Source organism: Mycetomoellerius zeteki, unplaced genomic scaffold, assembly GCF_001594055.1.
Source record: "Mycetomoellerius zeteki isolate Tzet28-1 unplaced genomic scaffold, Tzet1.0 scaffold219, whole genome shotgun sequence".
In the NCBI taxonomy this organism is placed as follows: Eukaryota; Metazoa; Arthropoda; class Insecta; order Hymenoptera; family Formicidae; genus Mycetomoellerius; species Mycetomoellerius zeteki.
Genome location: NW_017257161.1, coordinates 66882 through 93150, shown reverse-complemented (window position 1 = coordinate 93150; position 26269 = coordinate 66882). Strand labels below are relative to the sequence as shown.

The window sequence follows — 26269 nt, the reverse complement described above, 5'->3', positions numbered from 1 at the left end:
GAAGGAGAGAGAAAGGAGGTGATAAGCGACCCGTTAATTTCATATAACTTATTCGCGCCCCCGAACTCCGCGGCTGTGCACAGCTATACGCGAAAGCGACCATTGAATGCCACCGGAAACCGGTTTAAGCGCGCCGCTCGGGGACACGCTCGGGTGTGTGCATTGCAAAATTTATGCACGCGCCACGTTTGTCGACGCGTTCGTACAAAAGCGACTGAAATTAATTGGCGTGATTAGACAACGCGTGTACAGAGAGTGGATCGCAATCGGGACGGAAACTGGGAAACGACACAATAGTCCGGGAGGCACGGATCTCTAATCTTCTTTCAGAAACGCGTATAATATCGGATATATCTATGTATTTCATACGTATGAAAGCTTGCACGAGGTCTGCAACACGAGAGTTAAAATGGAAATTATGTGTCACCTATGTATTATATTGCAGGCTTGTTCTAGCAAAAGCTGTTCTGTCTGAATATGTTAGAGCGAGAAACAAGGAATGGTGTTCCAGTTATAAGAAATAATAGCTACGTTCAACAGAAAAAGCAGCTTTGTAACTGTTATAAGATACTTATATATAATTGACTTATACATTTTAGACCTAATGAAGAATTAAGGACAAGATCAGTCAGATTAAAGAATTTTACAACAATTGCAAAGCTTTTTCTGCCAATTTCTATCAATAAAATCTCTGTATTATAAAAGTTATATAATAATAATTATATAATAATTGTTATATGATAACAATTATATAATAATTCCGCTTGAAAAGACGAGAACGCCATTATTAAAAGAAGATGATTGCACGCGTGTTGCGCAATTAAAAAGAAATGACAGCGCGAGGAATTGATATTGCTGCGAGCAGCGAGTGTAATATATATATAATTGCGGTAAATATTTAATTTCTTCCAATAATAGAAATTAAAAGGCCTATAACAGTCGAAGTTGGATCTTTATTGCTTAAATAATTCAATCTTGAATTACTAAATATTCTATATATGTATTTGCATATGTACCATATTTGCAGTCTTTCGAACTGCGCGCCGAATTATTTTTCCGGACTATATATAAACGCAATTAAACTACTTTAGTAATCTCGCGAATTAAATTGACAAGCAATTTTAATAATTTTGATGCTCAATCAGGCATATTATAAAGATGTTAATATACTGAAAAATTGTAATTAAATTTATTGCGAAAAATATTACCTCGGCCGGGAGTGAAACCCGGATCTCTTGTATTCCGTACGAGCGTCCTAAGCCATTAGACTATCGAAGCCTTAGTAATATTCTTCGCAATAATCGGTACATGTAAGGAAACAACATCTTTCTTTCAGGCGACGTAATGTAAATAATATTAAGATTGAATATTCAAGATTGAATTATTTAAGCATTAAAGATCCAGCTTCGACCGTTATATGCCTTTTAATTTCTATTATTGATTATGTTCTCACTATGCAGTCTAAAAATAAAGATTCTTAATATTGTTTTAATTTCTTTGATATAAAAGAATCCTCCACATTCGATCGTAATCTGTTTCGCGATAATGCGCTGTAATACTGCGTCTTTGACGACTCCATTTGACTATTTATACGCTCGAATGTAAAGGCGACCTGTCGTTTCGCCTTCTTCGTAAGCATAAAACTCGTGTGTTCGCGTGGCACGGATATACGTGTCCCTGCTAAATAAGGAGTGAACTGACGCTTTCATTTCGCGTTCAGTAATATACACGTTTCAATGCGAGGAGATAACGGATGTAAAAAAAATTCGCGTTCCCCTCGAGAATCGATAAGGTCCTCGGAATCGTGCAGACGTGCTCTGAAATATTTGAAACAAGTAATCATGATGAGGGAAATTTTTATGTCTTGTAATCGTATCTTTTAATTTGACTTACTACGCTCTAATAATTGATTTGTGATCTATGGAGAAGGAGGGTGAGTAAAATAAGCATACTGTGAATTCATTACATTGCAAATAATAATTATGCCTATTGTACTCTTCAGTTAGTCACTTGACTAAGCAGCGAGGAAACAAAAATTGGGCAATTCCCAATCAGACAGTAGGGAGACACTCATCCTTGGTCTCACATAGAACATAATTCCAACATCTTCCAACTATTGTCAATACATCTACGATAATGAATTTGCTGAAGATGGTTTGAAAGAAACCGAAACGTCCAAATAAGCTGGTATCGACAGTCACTGTACATTTTTAATACATATATTATGTGAATATTATTAGACTATTGTATAAATTGCGCACCAATTACCGCGCTGTGTAACGTTCTCATTGTCCATACATTGTATTATTGTTAAGTAATCATGACTTACGTACAGTATGTATTTTTCTGTGTGTAGATAGATCAATTTATTATTGTTTTATTTTAAATTTCAGCTAGACATGTTTTCCTATATATTGTATCTTACATACGTCAGAGTTTCGCCGCTGGTACTATCGATAGTACCGCTATACGATGCTGACTCGGTAAGACCCGGCGCAGAATCTGCGGCGCCTGCAGTCTCCAACCCGACGTCCGCGTTTTCACGCTAATTGGAATGCAATTGCGACGGAATCGGCCCAGCGGGCACGTACTCTGACGTGAACGGATTAAACGACGGTCAACTCTATTTTGCGGGCAAGTTCGCGCGCGGCTTTACACCAACGGAAAGTTAATCCGCACCGTTCCCGCAGCGAGAATCGGCCCCATTTACTCGGACTCGATTTCGGATTACGTCTTTGTGAAGAGGAGCGGCTCACTCGATGACGCAACGGGAGTTCCGCACTTTGTCAAACCCACGCGTACATCAACGGAATCCTATAAGGTCGTCTTTTATCGATTCATATCCGTTTCTATCAAAATAGTTTAACTTACTTGGTTTAATTTACTTTTCATCTTGTTCTAGATCTAAGATTTAGAAAAGGATAAAGAACAAATTAAACCGAGATTAAAGTTAATCTATATTGGTAAAAATGGACATCGGTGTAGAACTTACATTATACTTACATAAAGTCAGAGCACAGATCTTTGCATAACATATAATGCATAAAGTATGAGAAAATCAATCAAGTCTTATATTTCATGGAAAAGAAGGAAATGAAGAACTTTAATTAGTTCAGTTTCTTATGCATTATGTGTTATGCGTTATGCTAGACTTTGCTCTCACTCATACGATTTATGTGTCTCGTTGTCACTATTACATCAATATTGCATGCACACATACATACAAATTTTCTAACTAATCTCTCATATTAGGTATCTAAGCCTAATTCTGAAAACTCAACATAGTTTGTTCATATAATTCCTAGTCCAAACCAAAATTGTTTTATATGTACAAAGTATAAAATTTGTATATAAAGCAAATATTGTTACAAGTCGACTCCGATAACCGATAACAAAACTTTTTCTCATTTTGGGATAAAATCGACAGTTTGGACTACATTACCGTTTATATTTCAACTGTGTGTATGTAAAAGAATTTTTAAATCTATAAAAGCAGTTAGAAAAATACTTCTTGAAAAATAATCACAAGTAAAACACGGACGACTGTAAGCTCCTCTTAAGAGTTGAAAAGAACACATTTATCTTCGTCGTCCGTAGAAGAAATCTGGAGGTGTAGGAAAAATACGATATATACTTTTATCGATAAAGAAGATTTTTAAAGCGGAAACATATTTTACTTCACAAAAGTTCTCGAAGTGTGAACGGTTATATAGAAAAGACTTTACTATACAATATTCGAAGTATATTTTTCGGGAAGGCCTTTCTAAAGTTTTCACTCTATCGACATCGCAAAGGATATTTATTTAAAGTTAGAATTGTACAAATTCTAGTGCTCGTATTCAAAATAAACGCATATTAATCTTCGTGTGTGACTAACGGCGTTTTTAACTTTTATTCACGAGATTCTCTTGCTAGAATATGAAACGCATTCATACAAAGGAGACGACTCGCTCATTTTACGATTTGAAATACAAGACTGTAGACAGCAATCTCTCCTTCTCTCTTTCTTTTCACGCAGGAAGAAGTTCTTCCTGTGTCTTTAAACGAGACTACTGGCATGCATGGCTGCGTAGGTGCTAGGCCAGCACGCGTGCAACTTGATGCATAATGCATTCGGGTGCAACGAGTGCAACGGAGCAACGCCATGTGACTAAATTAAAAAAGGGATGAAAAGAAAGATATCTCGAGATGTTTATATCGTGAATGTTTCTTCATATCGAGTCTCGTGAATATTTTTTATGCTTTATGATTATGAATTATGTAATATCTTTTAATTTTATTATTTCTCCATATACGATAGAGAACGCCAACACGGTCAAAGTTAGATGTTTCGAATAATACATAATTTATTCTTTATTAAATAACTATTATATAATACATAAACTAATAAGACTCTCAAGAATATGAATTCAAAAATTGTGAATTATCGGGCTATTCGAGCTGCGCTGCGAGCAAATAATATCCAGCGCGACTCGAATAGCCCCGCGCGATAATTCACAATTTTTGAATTCTTTATTAAATCAATTTATTTCAGATATGATTGCGATTTACTATTTCTTGTTTATTTCTTTATTATTTCTCTACTTATTTATTGAATAATAAAGATTTCTAGTAAAAGAACGCTGATATGTGACACTTTTTATTTTTTTTTTAATTGTTATTTCAGTGTGTATTTCTTTTACATTGAGCATTTTTTCTACGTTAAGCACTTAAGTACAACAGATAATTATTCAAAAAGTACCGCTTGACCGACCCGCTGGTATTCTGGCTGTGGTCTCTTCCGGATTAACTCTAAATCCAGCTTAGCCGCGAGCTTTCTTTGAATATATTCTTCTACCCTTTGCAATTCCACGCTGCTGCTCCTTCGTCCGGCACGATCCGAAGTCTAGACGAACTTTTGTGTAATATCGGAGCAGTCGCCTTTCTTGCAATGTATATTCAGACAAACGACGAGATCATTTTATCTTGAGAAAATCACACACTTTTATCTCTCTTTCTGCTGTCATCGCGCGATGAGAAACGAGGGGAACGCATTCACTGTCTAGCCGGCGACCAAAATTACCCCGCACTCTTTTCTGATGTAAACCGCCGTAATTTTCGTCGAGAAATTCATAGGTTTCTTTTTCGATTCGAAAGCGAGATAATGATCGAGGACAAATCGGAAATATACGAATCTTTCGATTGTGTGATCTTGAAATAAGATGAAAATACGAAAGTGAATAAATTCACTAGATGTTAACTAATGAAATCATGATGAGGTCTGTTTTCTGAACTACTTGGAACGCTTTTGGAACTTAAAGTGAAATAGATATATGTTTGGCATTTGGCGAAAGCGAGAAAGAAAGTTCTAGTGCAGTTTAATGCAGGAATAAAAAATAGACCTATTGTGCTATTCATACTACAACTAATTAGTTAATGAGAATTACATGCCAGATACCATCATCGCGGTAATTTAAATCGGCGTCACATCATTATTCTTCTATTTATAGATTTTTCTATTTTTACTTAATTATGTGTGCTTACATTCATTCATTCATTCATATTCTTCATTGCAATGCATCAAATTTATACATGACAAATTACAAGACATCAGTAGAACTACTGTTACAAGTCAGCCATATCGATTAAAACAAGGAATTACATTAGATATAAAAGAAACATAAGCTCGTAAAAATAAACATTCAAAAATTATTAACAGTAACAAGAACATTTGCATTACATTTACATTATTATTATAAAGTCGCAAGAGATGCAATGAAATCCGCGGCGGAAGAACGAAAAGAAGTTGGAGAAGGAGAGTCTTTAACGGGAGGTGGGAGCATGTTAAAGTATTTAACCGACATTGTCAATTAGGTCTAAATTCTGCGTGGGAATTATATCAGATGTTCGTTTTTTGGCAGTATAGTTTAAACTATGTCAATTTGAATATATTCGCATCTGGCATCTGTGCAAAATTGTACGAAATTCGTCTCGAGAACGAGCACACCTAGGTTTCTTCTATATGAATGAAATTACAAAAATTCGAATGAATTTTCTCATCTTTGTAATTTTCATCTCATTTCAAGATACACGATTGACCTAAATGTGATGAAGGAAATAAAAATCTGCGCGTATATTTCTTATACAGCCGCGTAAATGCAAAACAGAGGAATGAAAAATGAATCTACATACAAACAAATATTTCTCATCGCTGAACGTAAGAAAAAAAATTTTAATTGCCAAGTAAATTAAGAATTTAAAAAACAAGCTCCACGAAAAACGATCTTGCCGTTTATTATCGTCCGCGTGGTTGCTGGGCGAAAAAAGACCATTTCTCCAGGCTCCAGTTTGTCCGTATTCCTCACGAAATGAATCGTGCTACCGTTTATCGATGACGGCGTATTCCTTTTTTGCATGTAAATGGATCCAGCGCCTATATTCGTTGATTGAATCCAGTTCCGCGGCCTCTGCCGAGGATAAATTTCGCGTTCACCGAGGTCGGCATAGCACACGGAATTCACGGGGTGGGGAACGGAAATCGATCGGTTAGGGGTGCAAGACAGGGAGAAAGCATAACGTGAGAAAGGAAACATCGGGTGCTGCCTCCTTTCCTCCCAGTCCCCTTCGTTCGCTTACAACCGTGACGTTTCCAACCCCTTCTGTCTGTCACATACGCGGGGAAGCAGGCTCATGAATAAAATTATTCAAATCGTCTTGCATAGTTTCAATTTCTTTCAACCGAACAAAATATGTAATATGACGTTCCCATGAAAAAAATGAAAGTAGGCAACACTCCTCGGTCATTAGCAGTGGGCCCGTCGTTCAACCAGTTTCCATAGAATCGTATTTTATTATGGCAATCAGTTTATTCAAATAAAATTATTCAAATTGTGGGTGTTTTATTTCTTTTGAACAAAATATGTAATAGACATTTCCATGAAAAAAATGAAAGTAGGCAGGCAACATTCCTCAGTTATTAGTACGTGACCTTTCATCAAGAATAGTTCCATAGAATCGTGTTTTATTTATTGTAACAAAATTATTTAAATTGTTTTGCATTTCAATTTTTCTGAATTAAACAAAATACGTAACACATGTTCTCATAAAAAATGACAGTAGACAGTGTTCCATTTCTTGGTCAATATGTAAACTTCTGTCAAAAACAGTTTTTCCCATAAAATCGTGTTTTATTGCGACAATCAGTTTTTCAAATAAAACGATTCAAATTGTCTTGCGTCGTTTTATTTCTTTTGTAAAACCGAACGAAATATGTAATAGACATTTCTATAAAAAAAAATGAAAGTAGGCGACGCTCTGTTTCTCAATTATCACTGTTGTTAGTGCGTAGGCTCTTTCGTCAAGAACAATTTTACGGATTCGCATTTTATTGCAGCAAAATCAATTAATTTTTTATTAGACATGATCAATATTTATTTATTAGACACAATCAATTTTTATTTTTTATTGAACACGGTCTATGTATTCAATTATATGAAAACATATTGCGTATCTAAAATAATTGCTCTACGTGAAACTATTACCAAAGGCGTGAATATTTCTCACATATTTCCGGATATGATCCGTAATTTGTCATCAGTGTCGCGATTAAAATATTAATTACCTCCATTAAATACAGTCCAGTAGAAAATAAATGGTTTCAATTTCGATGCGCACTTCCTCAAGGAGTTTAATTAAACTGAGTATGGTGGGGATTTTCTCGTGTGAAACAGGTTCTCGCTTCGTCTCGTTTCTCGTCCACGATTACGGCGCGGCGTATCATTCGGCCATAATGATTGCCGGTTAGGGGAGAGAGACAACCGAGGGGGTTGTCAACGTTGGTTCTGGTTGCATCGAGGCGACAATGCAACGCGCGCACATTGACGGTATCATCTTTATGGCGTTGTGTGCCTCCGCATCTAATAATAAACGGGTCGGCGGCCATTGTCGGAATATAGGTCGAGCCTTGTGGCATTTACCGAGGCGTTTACGAAACGTCAGTTTCGTACGTGTGTGTGAATGCAAGCGTGCATTTACCTTACCGCGAGTTTCCAAGTCCCTTGGCTGCTTACAAGTCTCACGGCAAATGTCGCCGAAATGAATGAATGAACCGCGAAGCGCGACACAGTTATCAACTTGTGCCCGAACAAGCAAGTTTGGTCTCCGTCTCAACGCAGACGAATAAATCATGATGTAAGAACACTAAGTATAACATTCCCGTGGATGCGCAGTAGTTCAAAGAGTGACGATATTTATGACCAATCAGAAATTTACCTCAAACTTTATAAACCAATATACAAAGCCGCTATTAAAAATTTGTCATCGATTAGAAATTTTCTTCAAATTATATTCAACTGTTATACACAGTAGGTATTATGGGGCATTCTTATATCATGAGGATTGGCATTATTTTACCCACCCCAAAAAATCCAGGGAGTTTTTTTGGGTTTTACTCACTTAAAAAAACCCGCAATTTGTGGGTTTTTTTGGGTTTTATTGGAATTGTAGAAAAATAAATTTTTTAAACACAAAAGGGACGTATTTATAAATATTTAATGAATATATGTATACTAAACTATAACTGAAGTGATATAATTTTAACATATACCAATTTTAAGATATATACAGGGTGAGTCACTTAAGATCGGCCACCCGAATAACACCCAGTTTTGGAGATAGGAAAAAATGTTTCAGATGAAAGTGGAATGGTTTCAAGGGGAACGTATTTTGATCATGTTGTATTTCTTCTAGGTGGAGGCGCTAAAAAGATATATAGATCACCTTTATTTTTTAAACAAAATTGTATAATTTTTTTTATACAATATGGTCCCACTAATCATTCTGCATATAAAAGTATTAAGGTAGTGATATAAAAAAACCAATAGTAATATTTTTCATAATAAATAAATTTATTTATAGATTACCAGCATATTAAGAGCTTAATAGATTATAAGCTTTAATAGATGTTTATTGAGCATTAAAATGCAATTGTGATATTTATTTCGGTAGTATAGCTGCGTCTTTAAGTCCGATAAAATTTCGGCGCGCAGTTCAAATGGCTACAAGTATGATATATATGCATGTACATACATACATATTGTATAATAGGTATAGTATACAAATTCATATTGAATTATTTAAGCATTAAAAGATCCAGCTTCAACTGTTATGGATATTTTTTATTTCCTATTTGTTGAGTTTTCATTATGTAGTTTTTTTTATATTTGAAAAATTCATTACCATAATATTTTCATAAAATTCATTCATAATTAATTTTATTTGAATATGTAATTAAATAAATTAATAATATAAATTAGAAGGGCTACGAGTCAAGCAATAACATTTTAATGTTGGAACAATACTTACATAAGTTTCGACAGCGATCGGGTCATTTTCAATGTGTTAAAAATAAATATAAATTTTGAAAGAGTGACATTTTAAAAATAAAGATGTTGAAGAGAATTAAAAATTTACTGTCTATTATATATATATATATATAAGATCCATTGTATTAATTTCCTGTGTCTTGGTCGATAATTCAGATCGCTAAAAGTGGTTTCAAAATTTATATTTATTTTCAACACATTGAAAATGACCCGATCGGTGTCGAAACATATGTATGTATTGTTCCAACATTAAAATGTTATTGCTTGGCTCGTAGTCCTTCTAATTTATATTATTAATTTATTTTTATTGAGCCATATTATTATTTATATAATGTAATTAAATAATGATAAATACAACGTAACTAAATATTACGTGAAAAAAATATCAAATAATCAATTTTACCAAAAAAACCCCAAAAAAACCCCAAAAAAACCCGAAAAACCCCAATAAAACCCCCATAAAACCCAGTGTGTAGGGGGGGTTGAGTTTTTTTTAAAAAGCCCGGGTTTTTTCCAACCCTATATCATAGAATAGTTATAGACATAATAGGTAATGGACTGGTATATTTCCTGTTTTTAGCATCTGTGCTCGGTTAGAAATAATTTAACATATCAGCATCTCTCTTCAACTTGATACTTTAGAAAGAAAGAGGTAAATACATAGATAAAGTGTTTATTACTGTTCTAGGACAAGCATTCTAAGAACATACAGAAAAAGTAAATACTAATGTTCAAAAGTGAAAAATGCAAAATAAGAAAATTAACAAACAATTGGCGCAGAAATTTGGAGAGACGCAAAATAAGGAAATTAGTAAACACAAGATAAAAAAATTTACAGATAAGTAGCATAGAAATTTGAAGAAAGTATTATACGGAAATGAATAAATAAAATGAAAAAATTAAATTAAATTAAATTAAATTAAAAATAAAATTAAATAAAATTAAAGATAATATAATATAGTAGAATATAATAGACAAAGAGCAGAAAGAGGGAGAGAGAGAGAGAGAAAGTGAGAGAGAGAGAGTGATGTGCTTCGAGCTACCTCACTCTTTCTAGTCCGATAATAACTTCATAAGAATGCGCAGTCTATTCTTATTACGTCTATGGAATAAATCAAGACAGGAAGTATGAACCTTGAACCCAGGTAACGGTATTGTAAAAGCGAGCGATGATTTTCTTTTTTTAAAAAAATATTCCAGACATCGTCGCAACTCCTTTCTCAATGTTGCGAACATTCGCTGAAATTCGGTCTCACGTTTCAGGCGGACAAATCAGAAAAGCTGTTTATCTCCATTAATTTCAAGCGGATTTTACTTTTAATAGAATTTTAATTTGAGTCTTGGCTACGGAAAGATCGTAAGCAGTTGTCCAATTAAGAAAATAGAAGGAAATATCGGGCTGCCCGATTGCCTCTCTCGGCGGCCGGATAAACGCGAAATTTATCGCGCCAGTTTCCGGGCACGAGTTAGATTTGCGGTCCTTCGTCCCTGCGTCCGCGGGTCGACATGCCGAGCGATCTTTCGTTACATCCACGTATGTACGTATATATATATATATATATATGTAGTACGTATATCGGTCGACGTGACAGTCGGATTTGTGGCTTTCGGCGAAAACCGTTTTCGCATTTTCTCGCGCAACATATTTTCCCACGTTGCTAGAGAGAAGAAGAGACAAAAATGGGAGAGAGAGAGAGAGAGAGGGGGGGATCAGTGATAGCGATGGTCAAAAATGGTCATGTGGCAATTTCATCGCGCGTAACACAATTATACACTATATATATAACGGTCCCGGACATGTAATCGAATCGATTCGCGAGAATGTATTTATAATTTATCAGAACGAGAGAAAAAAGGGAGAGAGAGGCAAAAAAAGGGTGCGTTTTCTTGCAGAACGTACATCTGTTAACGGAAACGAGTGTTAGCAAGGATAACCGAATTGTCCAAATTTTATTAGAATTTAGATATATGGCAAATGAGAGTAACAACGTGATTATTGGAGAGCGCAAAATTTTTTTTATATATTATATATATAAAAGCTATATTGAAAAAAATCTTCGGACGTTTCGGCCTCAATTAGGGTTATCTTCAGCTAGATTTTTATCGAAGACGCAAACCTCACGCTCAATTGTGATCAACCCTCATCTGTGCAGTACTCACAGTTTTTACTCACAGAATTTACGGTGTACCTAGTAAAATTTCGCAATTACATTAACTTGACGTCTTAAGATTAAATAATAAAAACCACGAACGCAAGACATGCCCAGAGATTACACAAAAATTAATAAATTCAGTTTATATAAAGTCAAAGCCATTTGAATGTGGACGTGTTGCAAGGAAATCAAAGAAAGCTGGTTTTCAAGTAAAAAGTAAAAATCCTCGGCGAACTCCTACCAATAAAAATCGTTAAACGCAGAAAGATTGCGAGAGACCCGCGCTGATCGCCGCGATACGGTTATTTATCCCTCAGTGCGATATAAACGCATCCGGCGGAACGCGATGGGCGAGGTCGTCGAACTTTCCGTCGTGTTAGGATTATTAATTATCGCATTAACGGACAGCGCGCTAATCTATCTTGTTAAACGGAAGACCATCTTAAGTTAATATCGTTTTACCTCCGGGCAAAATCGCGCCAAGTTGGGACGGTAAGGAAATAATGATTAAAGTCTCGGAAGGAGGGCTATCCAGCCTCCAGAAGACGCGCCTGGTCTAAAGATTAACACTGAGCGAATCAATTAGACGGTTAGTTGGACCACTTAATTGCGACGAGAATCGGAGGAGGACCGGGAAATCTTTTAAAAGTTTGCTAGAGATATGTCGCGCATGATATATCCAAATTGCTCGCGTAAACGCGAGCCATGTATTTATACGGCGATGAAAGTTCTCTGAATTTATTTTATGAACTACTGCTACATTACCGCTTCTATCGTGACAAACGAGTATTTTGTCGCAGCCACGTAATTTGCGTCCGAATAACTTCCAACGAGAAGTACCTTGCGTATTTTATCGTAGATTTCCTCTATTCCTTTCTGTTTGAAGGCGATTTTATCTCGCGTCGTCATTTTGTGGCGAGAAATTAATTTTATGTTCGTCATTCTTCATTTTATAAGCATTCGCAAAATGTTCAAGGAACAAGAGGGAAAAGAGTTTTCTTTTGTTTCAGATAGCATGCAAGGACGCAAAGTGCATTGTTACAAGGCGGCTACAAGGCGATGAGAAGCCTGAATGGAGTCAGAGGAAGCCTCAGAGCCCCCTGGGGCTCCCACCAATGTTCCGTTGACAGAGCAACGCAGCCGGGTCAATCTTGTCGCTGCACTTAAGCCGATCTGAACCGCCACCCATCTCATCATTTACACCAGATCTGCATTTAGTCGCGGTACTCCGGAGAGAGCGAGATAGAAGAGAGACAGCTTATCCGATCAGATATCCGATCAGATACGTCCAGACGAGCTGAACATCCGGATTGAAACCGATATAGTGAAACCCATGCCAAAGATCTACTTACGCCAATCGATTTACACTAGGGAACCCCGATAAACTCAATCGCGAGAAACGGTTTCATCGCGCCGAGGTAATAGGAGAAGAGAGATATCGGGACGTCGAGATGGCGGCGCCGGTGATCGAGAAGAAGCGTTTCTTCTGCCGAGAATGGGCTTTCACGAAGCTGTCGCACTGCCTGGAGCAGAGACCGCAATCGAAGACGTGCGGTGCTCTGATCGTGGGCGGACCGGGAAGCGGGAAGACGGCTCTCTGCGCCGAGTTGGCATGGCCGTCAAGCGGCGCTTCCGCGAGGCATCAGCGGTCCCTGAATCGTCGTCTGCTGGCCCGACACTTCTGTCAGGCTAGAAGCGAGGCTTCTCTGTCGCCCGCTCAATTTGTGCGGTCTCTGGTGGCCCAGCTGCTTCAGGCGAGCTCGGACGGCTCTCATCATCGAGCGTCGTCCACACCCATCTCGCCGGCGACATCCGCGAATGCAGCCGCGACCACGGTCAACACTACGATGCTCACGGCGACAACGACGGCGACGACGACGACGACAATGGTGGCGGCGATGCCTACGACGACGACACCGACGACGACGACGACGATCGTCGCAACTGCACCGCCTCTCACGTCCAGGGAGGCCATCGCGGAGGCCTACGCCGAGAAGCTGCGAACCGATCCGGATATACAGGCCGCGTTGCAACCGGACGTCCTGGACCGAGATCCTGATGACGCTTTGAAAAAGGCTCTGCTCTTCCCGCTGTTGGAAGTCGAACCGCCAAAGAACTGTCTCTTCTTGCTAGTGGACTCCATTGACGAGGGCCAGACGTTGAATCCACCGCAAACTGGCACAAGGGACTCTCGGAGAGAAAATGATAATGTCAGTCGTACAATAGCTGAATTGCTGGCTAATCATCACCATCTATTCCCACAATGGCTTTTGTTAGTTTGCACCGCTCGACGACAGAGTAAGACTATATCGCGTATGTTCACTGGCTTTCGCAAGATCTCACTGGACGACCTAAGAAAGTCCCAGGTCGTTAGGGATGTTCAGCAATATATTCTCGCGCGGCTGGATCAGGAAGACGCGCTCAGGTAACAACAGGATTAATTGTTGAGCATTTAGGACACTTAATTCTCATTAACTTGTATTTATATTCTTTATCTGTTCAAACGAATTTTTTTATTGACTCTTCGCCGGCAATCGGGATCTTTAAAGGTATCGATATTTGAATTTTTGAAAGTATTGATTGTGAATTTTGCTAGGTAAATTTAAATCTGTTGAAAATAAATAAAATACAATCCGACTTTTATGATAGTAAAACTCATTATTAAAAGTATGACAAGTATATCAGAATTTTCTCAGATTTGTATATAGTCCGGAACAATAAAAAATTGATTCTGTTTTTTGAAGATCCCTATTGCTGATGGAAGAATTAAAATTGATATCAGATGGTTAAAACAATCCAATTGATACATTCGCATTAACTTTATTGACAGTCATTTTTGAGAAAACAGTTGAGAAAGGATAAAAAATTTAATCCTTTTTAATTCTCTGAAAGAAATTACATTCTAATAAATAAATAAATATGTTAAACTTACATACTTAAATAGCACACAAAAGTTTATTAACAACAATGATATTTAAACTTACATTTTACTCATACTTGTCAAGCACTCGTGAGTAATCGTTTCGCTAATACTTCCATAAACTACTTTCACAGGCAGCACATCTCGCGTGACACCGCCGAGATGCTGAACCAGCTGCACATAAAGAGCAACGGCTGCTTTCTGTACCTGGAGAAAGTTCTCGATGGTGTGGCGGAGAACTTTATTGTTCTGTCAGGAAGCAATTCAGCAAGGTGCAGCCTCTACTCAACGTCATACTTGCCGCCAAATTGCCCATCACTCAAGAGATTCTGTACGAGAGCGTGAAGACGGCCTGCGTCGGCATCACCGTGGAGGACTTCAATCGCCGGCTCCATTTGCTGCGACGGGTGATATCGGTCTCGCGTGCCGGCGCATTGATGCTTTTTCATCACAGCTTCGCCGAATGGCTGCTGGACGTGAAGCACTGCACCCAGAAGTATCTTTGTTCGGCCACTGAGGGCCATGCCATGCTGGCGGCCTACTACACTCTACGCGGCTCCGAGCTCAATCCCGACGAGATCTGCGTACTGGCGCAACACCTGCAACGTGTTATAACGAGCATTCCGGTTAACACCACGTTGGATGTCTACACTCTTCAAGTACTCTGGATGATTGGTAGTAACGCGCCCATCGAAGGCTGTTATCTGGATAGCTCCGAGTGCATTCTTTGGCCCAGGCAGGACGTTAAACTTCTGAAATTGCTAATCGACACTGGTGCTAAGCCCTCTGAAAAAACGATTGACGATGACGCTAGCAAAGATGCTATTTCTTCTAGTCAGGTAGTGTTATTTTTATTAAAATAAGAATCTAATTGATTTAAGACAGTTGAAGTTCATTTTGAATACGAATCTATTTCTAAAGCCCCATTGCGGGATGCTGTAATGAATATAATAGTAATAGGTATCTAATCTCTAGTTATGTTGGGAACATGAAAACAGGAAATTGTGATAAAATATAATATCTAATCTAGTTTTTTGGGGTCAGTATATTTTTATGATAAGAGAGAACAATGCGACTCATAGAAAATTTCTATGAGAAAATTTTCAAGCATTATTAAGTCCCATATGTCGTCAATATAGTATGACTCATAATACATTCGCTACACCATAATTTATTGATTGTCATGGAAAATATTTGTAATAGAAATTTTGTAATTAAAAATTGTAGCGACGGAAAATTTAATCTCGCGTTTCCTACACAAAGGTTTCGCAAGATGTGAGCCCCATTGATGAATCTCCGAGTGAACCGCTAACAGAGCTTCTCGGTGAAAGCGGAGATATCAATCAAACAGACTCTTATGGACGAACGGTGTTACACACTTTAGCCGCCGATGGCAATGCATCTCTTCTAGAAGTGGCGCTTGCAGCCTGTCCTCAGGTATACAAGTTGTAATCTCAAATTAAAATTTTTAATTAATTAAGAGAGCTATCATCTTATATATTACAAGCTAAATAACCAAGCGTATCAAAATTATTAATTACAAATTTAATTTCCAATTTTATGCATTTTTTTAAAATTTTGTTTCTAAGTTTTGTACATTTTTTTTGCAAGAATAGTTTTTTAAGATAAATGTTATCCATTTTAAAAAGTAAAACATCACATCTGTTTCCATTTTTTTTCCATGTAATACTATAGAAATAACTTGATGAATTTTTGAATTTAAGGCAAAATTGGAAGCGGTCGACCGTAATGGACAAACACCACTGAACTTGGCCGCCAGGCATGGTTACTCGGATGTGGTGCGTGTTCTTTTAGCTGCCGGTGCGAGGGCGGATCACGCGGACTGTGACGGCTGGACCGCCCTCAGGGCCGCTGCCTGGGGAGGGCATACTCAGGTATAATTAGATTAAGTGGCGAATTTCTAAGAACATATGCAAGTCTCATTAACTCCGTATTATATACATGTAAGAGATAGTAAGACCATTAAATTGCAGATCTCACGAGTCGTAAATGAAACAGGTGTTTCTCACGAGTTCTGTTTCAGGTGGTCGAGCAACTTCTGAAGCACGGGGCTATGGTAGATTGCGCGGATTGGGATCAACGAACTGCGTTAAGAGCCGCCGCATGGGGCGGTCACGAGGATATCGTTAAGGCTCTTTTAAAACACGGCGCGGATGTTAACAGAACAGACGACGAAGGTAGAACTGCTTTAATCGCTGCGGCATATATGGGTCATAACGAGATCGTGGAACATCTTTTGGATTTCGGTGCTGAAATCGATCACGCGGATAGCGACGGCAGAACTGCGCTCAGCGTTGCCGCGCTATGTGTTCCTGCCAATCATGGATACGTAAAGGTTCGACCGACACATGAATAACACACACATATGCATAACTATATAAAGTTCCTATTAAACTATAATATAATTCGGTGTATTATCTTTAGCATTCGAGAATTTTTGAATTCATTGATAATTTAGTACAATTCTGTCCTATAAATATGGCGAAAATGATTTTGATTAAAATGGTTCATATACAATATAAATAAGATTTAATATTAGGTATATTACATATATTAAACAGATTATATTAAATAATAATATATATTGTATGTTAATTTTGTCTGTCGCAGGTAGTCACGATACTTTTAGAGCGAGGTGCCACCGTGGATCACGAAGACAAAGACGGCATGACTCCGCTACTTGTCGCCGCGTTCGAGGGTCATCGCGACGTTTGCGATTTGCTTCTGGAATTCGACGCGGATATGGATCATTGCGACGTCACTGGGAGAACGCCTTTGTGGGCGGCCGCGAGTATGGGACACGGATCGGTCGTCAAGCTCTTACTGTATTGGGGCTGCTGCGTCGACACTATAGACAACGAAGGCAGGACCGTTCTCAGCGTGGCCGCTGCCCAGGGCGGCACGGACGTCGTGAAGCAATTGCTCGCCAGAGGTACATTGTAGAATTAGTTTAACTGGCGCAAGCATATTGTGCCTGATCTCTGCCTCTCCATCATAAGTGGTATCCATCATAAAGAGATGTAATTTCTACGTAAGGCCTAGACGAGCAACATAGAGACAATTCTGGCTGGACCCCACTACACTATGCGGCGTTCGAGGGTCACGTTGATGTTTGTGAGGCGTTACTGGAGGCTGGCGCGAAGATTGACGAGACAGACAATGATGGAAAGAGCGCTATTATGCTCGCAGCGCAGGAAGGGCACACGTCATTGGTAGAGCGATTACTGAAACAACACAACGCGCCTATAGATCAGCATGCCCACGATGGTAAAACCGCTTTAAGGTACTGTGCTGATGTAATAATTTATGATTTTATATATTCTGTTATACAATTGATTATTTTAAAACTAATTTTTAATTAATCGAGAAAAAGCTACGATTTTACAGACTGTAATTCAAATAGTTGTAAACACTAGTTATAATTTGTGCATCTTTTGGGAAAGATTGACTTTTTTTTAAGATAGATTTAGGAGTTTATCTATTTTCTAATAATTAATGAATTAAATCTCTTTAATCTAAACAAATAAGATTGCAAATAAAATTATAGACATTTTTTAATGAATTTTCTCTTACATTCATAGACTCGCGGCTTTGGAAGGACATTATGATACAGTGAAGATATTGTTATCTCATAATGCTGACGTTAATGCGAAAGATGCCGATGGAAGAAGCACTCTCTATATACTCGCGTTAGAAAATAGATTAGCTATGGCGAGGTTTCTGCTCGAACACGCGAGCGCGGACGTAGAAAGTAGAGATTCAGAAGTAAGTAATCGTCAATAGCGTTAAAAGAAAACACTCAATAATTTATAGTATTTACTATTTTAATATCTGAAATGATTCGCGTTTTACATGTAATACGCTTGGAATTGATAGTTATTATATTTGTGTTCTACAGGGTAGAACGTCATTACATGTAAGCGCTTGGCAAGGACACGTGGAGATGGTAGCGTTGTTGCTAACTGAGGGTGCAGCTAGCGTGAACGCTTGTGACAATGAAAATAGAACACCGCTTCATTCGGCTGCTTGGCAAGGTCACGCAGCGATCGTCAGATTGCTCTTGGAACATAGTGCTACTCCTGATCACACCTGTAATCAAGGTGCAACGGCTCTAGGTACATTAATCATTGTCTACAATATTATATGAATAAGCTGTACATCGACTATATAAAACTATTTTTTTTATAACTTAGTTGTAGTTCTCTTATAAAACTGGGATATGTTAGATGATAGGAGAATGCAATTTTTAGGTATAGCTGCTCAGGAAGGACACGAACACTGTGTTCGGGCGCTTTTGAATCATGGAGCTGACCCTAATCACTCCGATCATTGTGGACGTAATGCCATTAAAGTAGCCGCTAAAAGCGGTCACGATACAGTTGTCAGGCTGTTAGAAGAGCATTCTGCGAATCAACGCAGTTTGAGGCCTGGTATCAATGGAGGTTAATTGATAGTCTCATTTTCTATTAATTGATTATCAAACTTATACACATTTATAGCATTTTCAATTGCAGTGGATTTGAATCGATCTGAGATCGATTAATGACATCATATGCTCTACTTTAGTTTCTGATTGAACGAGTTTATGCCACTTCCGGGTTAATCAATTCGGCTCGATTCAAATCCATTGAAAACACTATTAGAAATAAAATACAGAAATATTGCTGCTATCGTTTCTTTTCTGCGAGAGATAAAATTCGAATTATGGAATTTGAAATTATTTTAATAGAATTTTGTTTCTTTTGTTTGTGATATGAAAATAAATTTTTTATCTCTTTTAATATGTTAATCGAAAATTAAAACACAGTAATGTAACGTTGCATAATTTCTAGGTGGTAGCAGTAGTGCTACTTCTGTCACATCTAATTCAACGGCTGAAACTAAACCTTCATCGGCAATTCTAAACCCTTTATCGACGCAATACAGTCCAGCGGAATCACCAGACTCGACGAAACGACGCAGTTGCGTTTCTTTAGGCAACAATTCAAGCAACAGCAAATCAAGCAGTAATTTAACTGGCAGCACTAAGAGCGATCAAGGAAAATTCAATCAGAACTCGATGGTTAATTGTCAGGTAATTAAAGTACGTGACAACATTTCATACCGCTTATTGAATGATAAAATTAGAGCGATTTATTTCATGACTATGTTATGATTAATATTATGTAACTCTTGTAAAATACAAGTTATTTAGTTTTTTAAATGTCTTGTAAATTATTTAATTCTTACAGAACAAAATTTAAATGCCTAATTTTCATAATTTTAGGCACCGTTATCTTTCACTCAACAACTACAGCAGTGCTCAAGGGGAGCAAAGAGTCGACCACTTAGCAAATTATTGTCACCTTTGAAAAGCGAGCCGCAGAGTCCAATATACGCCTCACCTCCGCATTCTCCGTTAAGCGACAGTCTTATTCCTTACTCACCTACAAATACGAGTCCACCTAGTGCTCAAACGGCAGTTAACGTGATACAAAGTCAGCTGGGTGTATCGTTGCTGGCAGCAAATCCAAACATGTCGTACAAAACGCAGATGGGATACAATCATACGTCCGTCATCTACGAGCCTATCAACATCAAAACTGAGATTATTGACAGGAATAATATTAGTAAGCCATTCGAATTAACGAACGAAATGTTAGGCTTGAACATTGGGAAAGATAAGGAAAACGGGCATGATGAGAAACGAAATTCGGCTGACACGCATTTTACACGAGACACTCATATGAGAATAATTTTGGGAAACAGCGGCGCTGGCGTTGGTAGAAGCGTCAAGCACATTTCGGATCACACACCTGGAAGGTAAGCATAGTTAATAAGAAATAAATTATATATACAAGTTGTAAATACTATACTAACACTCTAATTATGTTTATCACAGTATATATAACTAACTAACGTTTTCTTATCGTGCAATGTTTTTGTTCATCCACGAGACACGACATTAGACTACATTTTAGAAATCGCAAATTATTTATAGGCATACATTCACAAGACTCAGCGAGAGAGTATCAGTCAAACGTCATGTACATTTGTCTTATGTTTCACACGTGCACATTATCCACAAAAATCATATATGTACATAATTCCATCTTCTCAATCAAAATTTTATTAAAAAACATACTTATTATCTTAATTTTTTTCAATGCGATTCTTTAGACTTTGCAGAAATCACAATGGTCGTATAAGGAAGACACACCGCTTCATGAGCGATAGGCTTTCCTTCCTTTTTCAACCCTCCCGAGCGAAAAAAGATAGAATATGTAGTCAAGGAGGACATACGACAATGTTAGACATATTTATCATGCTATGTATCAATTGGTTTTAACATTGGTTATTTAAAAATGTAATGTTGATCAAAAGCAAAAACATATCACTATAAAGATATTCTTTTTTTTTTTCTAAAATTTTAATACATTATTATTTTCCTTTTTATCTTACATTTAACGTTTCATGTCAACTCTTCGATAAAACAAAATAATATACATGTTTGTTATTCATAAGCACATTTCGTATAAAGTATCACTATATTTCATTTCAGTGCAAGCAATGTAAAACCAAAGCGTAATGGTTTGGTGTCCAACCCAGCCATGAGATTAGTAGCGGGCGTTAGAAATGGAATTGAGAATGCTACAAATAGAAATAAGCCTATTACAACACGTGTAAATGGATTCCAATGGAAGGCGGAAGCGCGTAAGGAAACTCCCTTGTAGGGACAGGTATATACTTGCAATAATCTCTGTAAATTTACAAGCAACAGCAAATGACTCAGTGTCGTTTAAACATTAAATAGTATTTTACGAAATATAATTTACACTTGAACTTAGTTTGTCAATTTACTAGCCTAATTATAAAATATTTTAACATTTAAAAAATTTTATTATTTTTAAATTGAACGAAACATTACATTTTTTAATTAATTATCTGTTATCAAATCTCATACAATGGCGTAATAATAATTAGTCTGTATTAGTGAATGTATACTTACATAAATACGATTACATGAAATATAATGAAATTTATTTATTTTCGTTGCCACAGGCTGTACCTCATGGATTGTCTCGGCGAAGAGCCACGAGCCAATACCGTGGATGGCGATCTGCCGCGAATAAAAAGCGAAAGTCAATAAACAAATTTTTCTCTGTTTATTTGAGCAAAATCAAATTACCTCAAATAAAAAGGAAGAGGAAGGAGAGTAAATATTCTGATATGACGTGAACAACGGAGATCGCGTAGCACACAAAACCAAATATTAATTTGCATAGGGAAAGTATATGTAGACATAGATATGTAAACAAACAAAACATGACTTTGTATAAATATAACGTTAATGGAATTATTTACTGATCTCACTAATATATTACTTGCATACACATATACACGCGTTTGTATTGGGCGTGTGTATGTGTATGTCTGTACGTGACGCTTATACAGAATATCGCAAACACTGCCCAGTCTCCGAATCATCGATTTAGAAAAGAACTTCGGTTTGCAACAGTTAGGAGTAAAAACAGCAGAAGTTACTAAAGTTTGTTATCGAGAGAAACTGATCAGCTTTTGAGGTATTCTGTATATATACTTAAAAAATTATTATTAAAATTTTGAAGAGGAGAGAGAGAGAGAGAGAGAGAGAGAGAGACAGAGAGAGAGAGAGAACCTTTAGTCGTGATGTTAATGCCAGATTAAACGATAATGTTTAATGGTAAAGTTTAACAATGAAAATTTCTTCAGAAGACTGGATGCAAACACAGAATGCATATGTGATCTTTTAATGGATAACTTTAAACCGAAAGAATAATATTGTAAAGATATGTATAAATTATATTAGAAGAAAAAGTTGAAGAAGAAACGATATTACGGACTCATTACAAATACGTAAAGTTATGGCCTGAAAATGAGGAACATGTGTAAATACCCCCTCGTAATGTCTCATGCAACATATTTATTATACTGTAATAGGTGCGAAATAAATAAACCTAGAAAAAAATATTACACATAATTACCAGCGTAATAATTTGTTGCTTTGTATTATTGCAATTGCATTTCTACATAATATCCTATCCAACGATAAATTACTCAAGGTGAATATGATGATACACCAAGATGATTTATGATAACACAGGTCAACAAGGTTTTGTTGTTGGGAAGCTGTGGATCATTTCCGACGTAATTTTCTGCGTAGAATCCGAATCTGAAATCAGAATTGGCCTATCACGTCAGGATTTTGAGATATTTGAGGATATATACTCGAAAAATGCGTTTTTTTGCTATTTTCGAAGTTATGATCATTAGAGTTTTCCACGTCTAGTGAAGAAAGAAAAACCGATATTTGTCAATAAACAAACAACTTATTATTTTTTTTATACACACCTGCAAAATATCCTTTTTTATGCATTCAGGTGCTTCGTTTATCGAGCGAATTTCGAGCATCCTAAAACTTTCAGCGAGAAAGTTGTTCATTCGGATATGAACAAATGTTCTGGAAAGTTTCATTTTCATTGCATTAATAAGTTTAAAACTAATGATTTGTTTAAAGTTGGTAGACGCCTTGCACTCAGAGCCGCAGCGCACAAGACGCGCTGTCCGTTATTCAAGGTCCTAATATATAAACAGTCACAATTGTGACTGTTTGCTGTCTTAACAATGGCCCCGCGTAAGTGTTTAAATGATCCTAACAGTTTTTGTTATATTTGTGGTCGTTTCACGTTTGTTAAGAACAGGATAAAGCTTGAAGATAATGTGAAATCATTTTACCGCAATTACTTCAACATTTCGATATCCAATCAAGATAAGTCTTGGGCTCCACACGTAGCTTGTAAATCATGTGTTGAGTCATTAAGGCGTTGGAACAATGCCAAAAGTAAAATGCCCGTAACTTGGCGAAAAAAAATCGTAGGTAGTCGATCAATATCTCATTTTGAAGGGTAAGAATATTACTAAATGATGCAAATAGCACAAAAGACCCAAAAAATTGGTTGCGTCCTGTACATAACCTCTAAAGTAGCATAAAAACGCATTTTTCGAGTATATATCCCCTAATATCTCAAAATCCTGACGTGATGGGCCAATTCTGGTTTCGGATTCGGATTCTACGCAGAAAATTACTTCGGAAATGACCCACAGCTTCCCGACAACATCCAAGACCCCCTTTTTTGTAGACCTGTGTAATAAGTGCTTTCCATTTTGTGACACAAGTCAACAAATATTGTTCTATTTTTGTTACTCTCTGAATGGCAAGAAAGGTAGAAGGATGCTTGTATCGACTTGTATCACTAAATGGAAAATATCTAATATCATCATAAAAGATAATAAATCTTTCTTATATTTCTTACAAATAAAATGAAATAAAAATTTAACAGTAAATAATAAAGATAGCAGTAATAAAAGCTTTTTAAAGATAGCAGTATAAAAGCTTTTTAAAGATAGCAGTATAAAAGCTTTTTAAAGATAGCAGTATAAAAGCTTTTTAAAGATAGCAGTATAAAAGCTTTTTTAAAGATAGCAGTATAAAAGCTTTTTTAAAGATAGCAGTAAGAAAAGTTTTTTTCATTATTAGTATCATTAATTCCAAAATTAGGACGTTTTTTGTTCAAGCGGCCGCTTCAGAGTTCTTGAAGCGATTTCCTAATTATCCAATTATGCTGTTTAACGTATCTCGCCGTTACTCTAATGTCTTATCTTCCTCCAGTCGTGCAAAAGATTTTCGAGACCCGAGTTGCTATAGAGCTTAGTGCAAAGATAAAAGGGAGCTTTCATCTGTTCATAAATATAGTGTATATACGCTCTTTATAAATAAGCGATTATGCCTTTCTTAGAGCGTATACATGTGTTATTCGTAGATAAAGTATTAAAAATTGAAAAATAATAAAGAATCATTTGTCACTGCTCTGTTCATTACTACTTTCTTCATTACTATTGAACTTTAATAATTTATTCAAATAATAATTGCTTGTTAAGTTGCCTTACAATCGTTGTAAATTGTAAAGCAACCTAACAAGCATTATTAAATTGCATGTATCATATCTTACCATGAGGAAGTTAAATACGAAAGTTATTTGATTAAGCAAAAAGATTGCATTTACAATACTCATTAGAACAATAAAGATTTTATGATTTTAGATATACGAAATTAAATTGGATGTAAATTAATTTGGATAGAATAATAAAAAATATAGTTATGACTTAATCAAAATTTCGAGATCTCTTAAGGCTAAAGGTTCTATTCGAGGCATCCGTCGCATTCTCTTTTTGCACGGCCCTGTAAAAGTAGTGAATAGAAAGAGACAAGTAAATTACAACATTTAGACAGTACCTATTTCGTCGTCAAGTACGTTTGTTCAATGTTTTCTGATAAAAGTACCTCTTGCCTTAGATAACATATCGTGAGAGAACCTCTTAAAATAGTATTTCTCGAACGACCATTCAGTATTTTTCGAATTTTCTCAAACTCAAGTTGTTTTTTTTTAGTGTTCATTATAATGTAAACGAATTTTTTTTTCATTGTGAAAAGAACAAATTTTTATTTATACGAGGTAAGTATTTTATAAATTATCCAACATTCTTGAATTTGAGTCTTGAATTTAATAAAGTTTAAACGTAGAAAGAATATCTAGGATATGATAGGACAAGAATAATGTATGCATATTATTTAACAATAGATGATATTTAATTAAACTAGATCGAACATCTTGTAAACTTTAAACATTTGCTTAATTTTCTTTTGTCACTCATAAATAATCTTTATTTGAACATTAGCCTCTATTGCACAGTTTTAATTTGGATTGTCGTGATATTTTAATTCTAGTTATAAAACATTTTTAACAAAAAATTCTAATTTCTAATAATTTCTCTTAAAAAAGATTTAATTTGCTAAATTATAGATTGCTCCAATTATAAAATACAATTTTTAATTATGTTATAACAGCATATTCTATAAAATCAGCTACAATGTCCAAATTGACATCATTGATACTTTTACTGTCGAAACATAAGTTGATAATCATAACATTGATCGGTGTGATTATTGGAATGTCGTGCGGTTTGAGTCTTAAGAATTATAGCGGAAGAACATGGTCTCAACGAGATATCATGTACATCAAATTTCTTGGAGAACTGTTTCTTAGAGTGGTAAATTGTTTAATATTACCACTTGTTACGTCCAGCATTATAAGTGCCACTTGTAATCTCACCAAATCTGGTAAGTTCTTTAAGATTATCAAAATTCTTGACAAAATCACACAACACACACACACACACACACACACACACACATTTTTTATATTAAAAAGGAATTAAAGAAAAAATTAGATACAAATTAAATATATCAAAACATTTTTCACGTGAAGAACTGTAGAAAAATATTACAAGGAACGAAAATTTCTTTATTTAGAGTTTGTTATAATTACACAGGACCTATTGGATTCATGGCATTGTGCTATTATCTGACGACTACTACGATTGGAATAACTTTATGTGTTATACTTGTTCAGACAATTCGACCGGGCGAATTAATGAGAGACGAAGGAGCTATAAGTACATCCACGAAAACCTTTATGACAGTGGACACAATTCTGGATATGTTTCGGTAATTAAATGAATGCATGTTCATTATTATGAGCTTTACACTGTCATATTTTCAAAACTTTCTTACAATACTAAAACTACTGTAATAGAAGAAAAGGTGATTTGTGGCCTTTCTTAATATCTCCGCTATCAGATAGCGAATTCCAAGGACTATTCTATCTACGGAATCATTTTATATGTTCATGGCTGCGGTCCACTTGACGCTTCGAAGCATTTGTAGCGTCAAGTGG

General features: G+C 36.3%; 2 protein-coding genes across 2 annotated transcripts in view; both read left to right on the top strand.

Moving 5' to 3' along the window:
• The window catches only part of LOC108722793 (ankyrin repeat domain-containing protein 50), an 88148-nt gene extending 66571 nt beyond the window's left edge, over positions 1–21577 (top strand). Inside the window, 16 exon segments of the mRNA XM_018448094.1 lie at positions 12526–13940; positions 14570–14682; positions 14685–15274; positions 15699–15872; positions 16160–16330; positions 16480–16791; positions 17067–17388; positions 17493–17739; positions 18038–18221; positions 18355–18571; positions 18707–18898; positions 19289–19539; positions 19723–20258; positions 20616–20744; positions 20998–21175; positions 21498–21577. Coding sequence (XP_018303596.1) covers positions 12967–13940; positions 14570–14682; positions 14685–15274; positions 15699–15872; positions 16160–16330; positions 16480–16791; positions 17067–17388; positions 17493–17739; positions 18038–18221; positions 18355–18571; positions 18707–18898; positions 19289–19539; positions 19723–20258; positions 20616–20744; positions 20998–21169 — 4584 coding nt within the window. The 5' untranslated portion in view covers positions 12526–12966 and the 3' untranslated portion in view covers positions 21170–21175; positions 21498–21577.
• Positions 21578–24954: 3377 nt separating this feature from the next.
• The window catches only part of LOC108722777 (Excitatory amino acid transporter 1), a 7542-nt gene continuing 6227 nt past the window's right edge, over positions 24955–26269 (top strand). Inside the window, exons 1-3 of the mRNA XM_018448066.1 lie at positions 24955–24988; positions 25381–25653; positions 25866–26040. Of these exons, the coding sequence (XP_018303568.1) occupies positions 25404–25653; positions 25866–26040 (425 nt within the window). The 5' untranslated portion in view covers positions 24955–24988; positions 25381–25403. The remainder of the gene's footprint in view (positions 24989–25380; positions 25654–25865; positions 26041–26269) is intronic.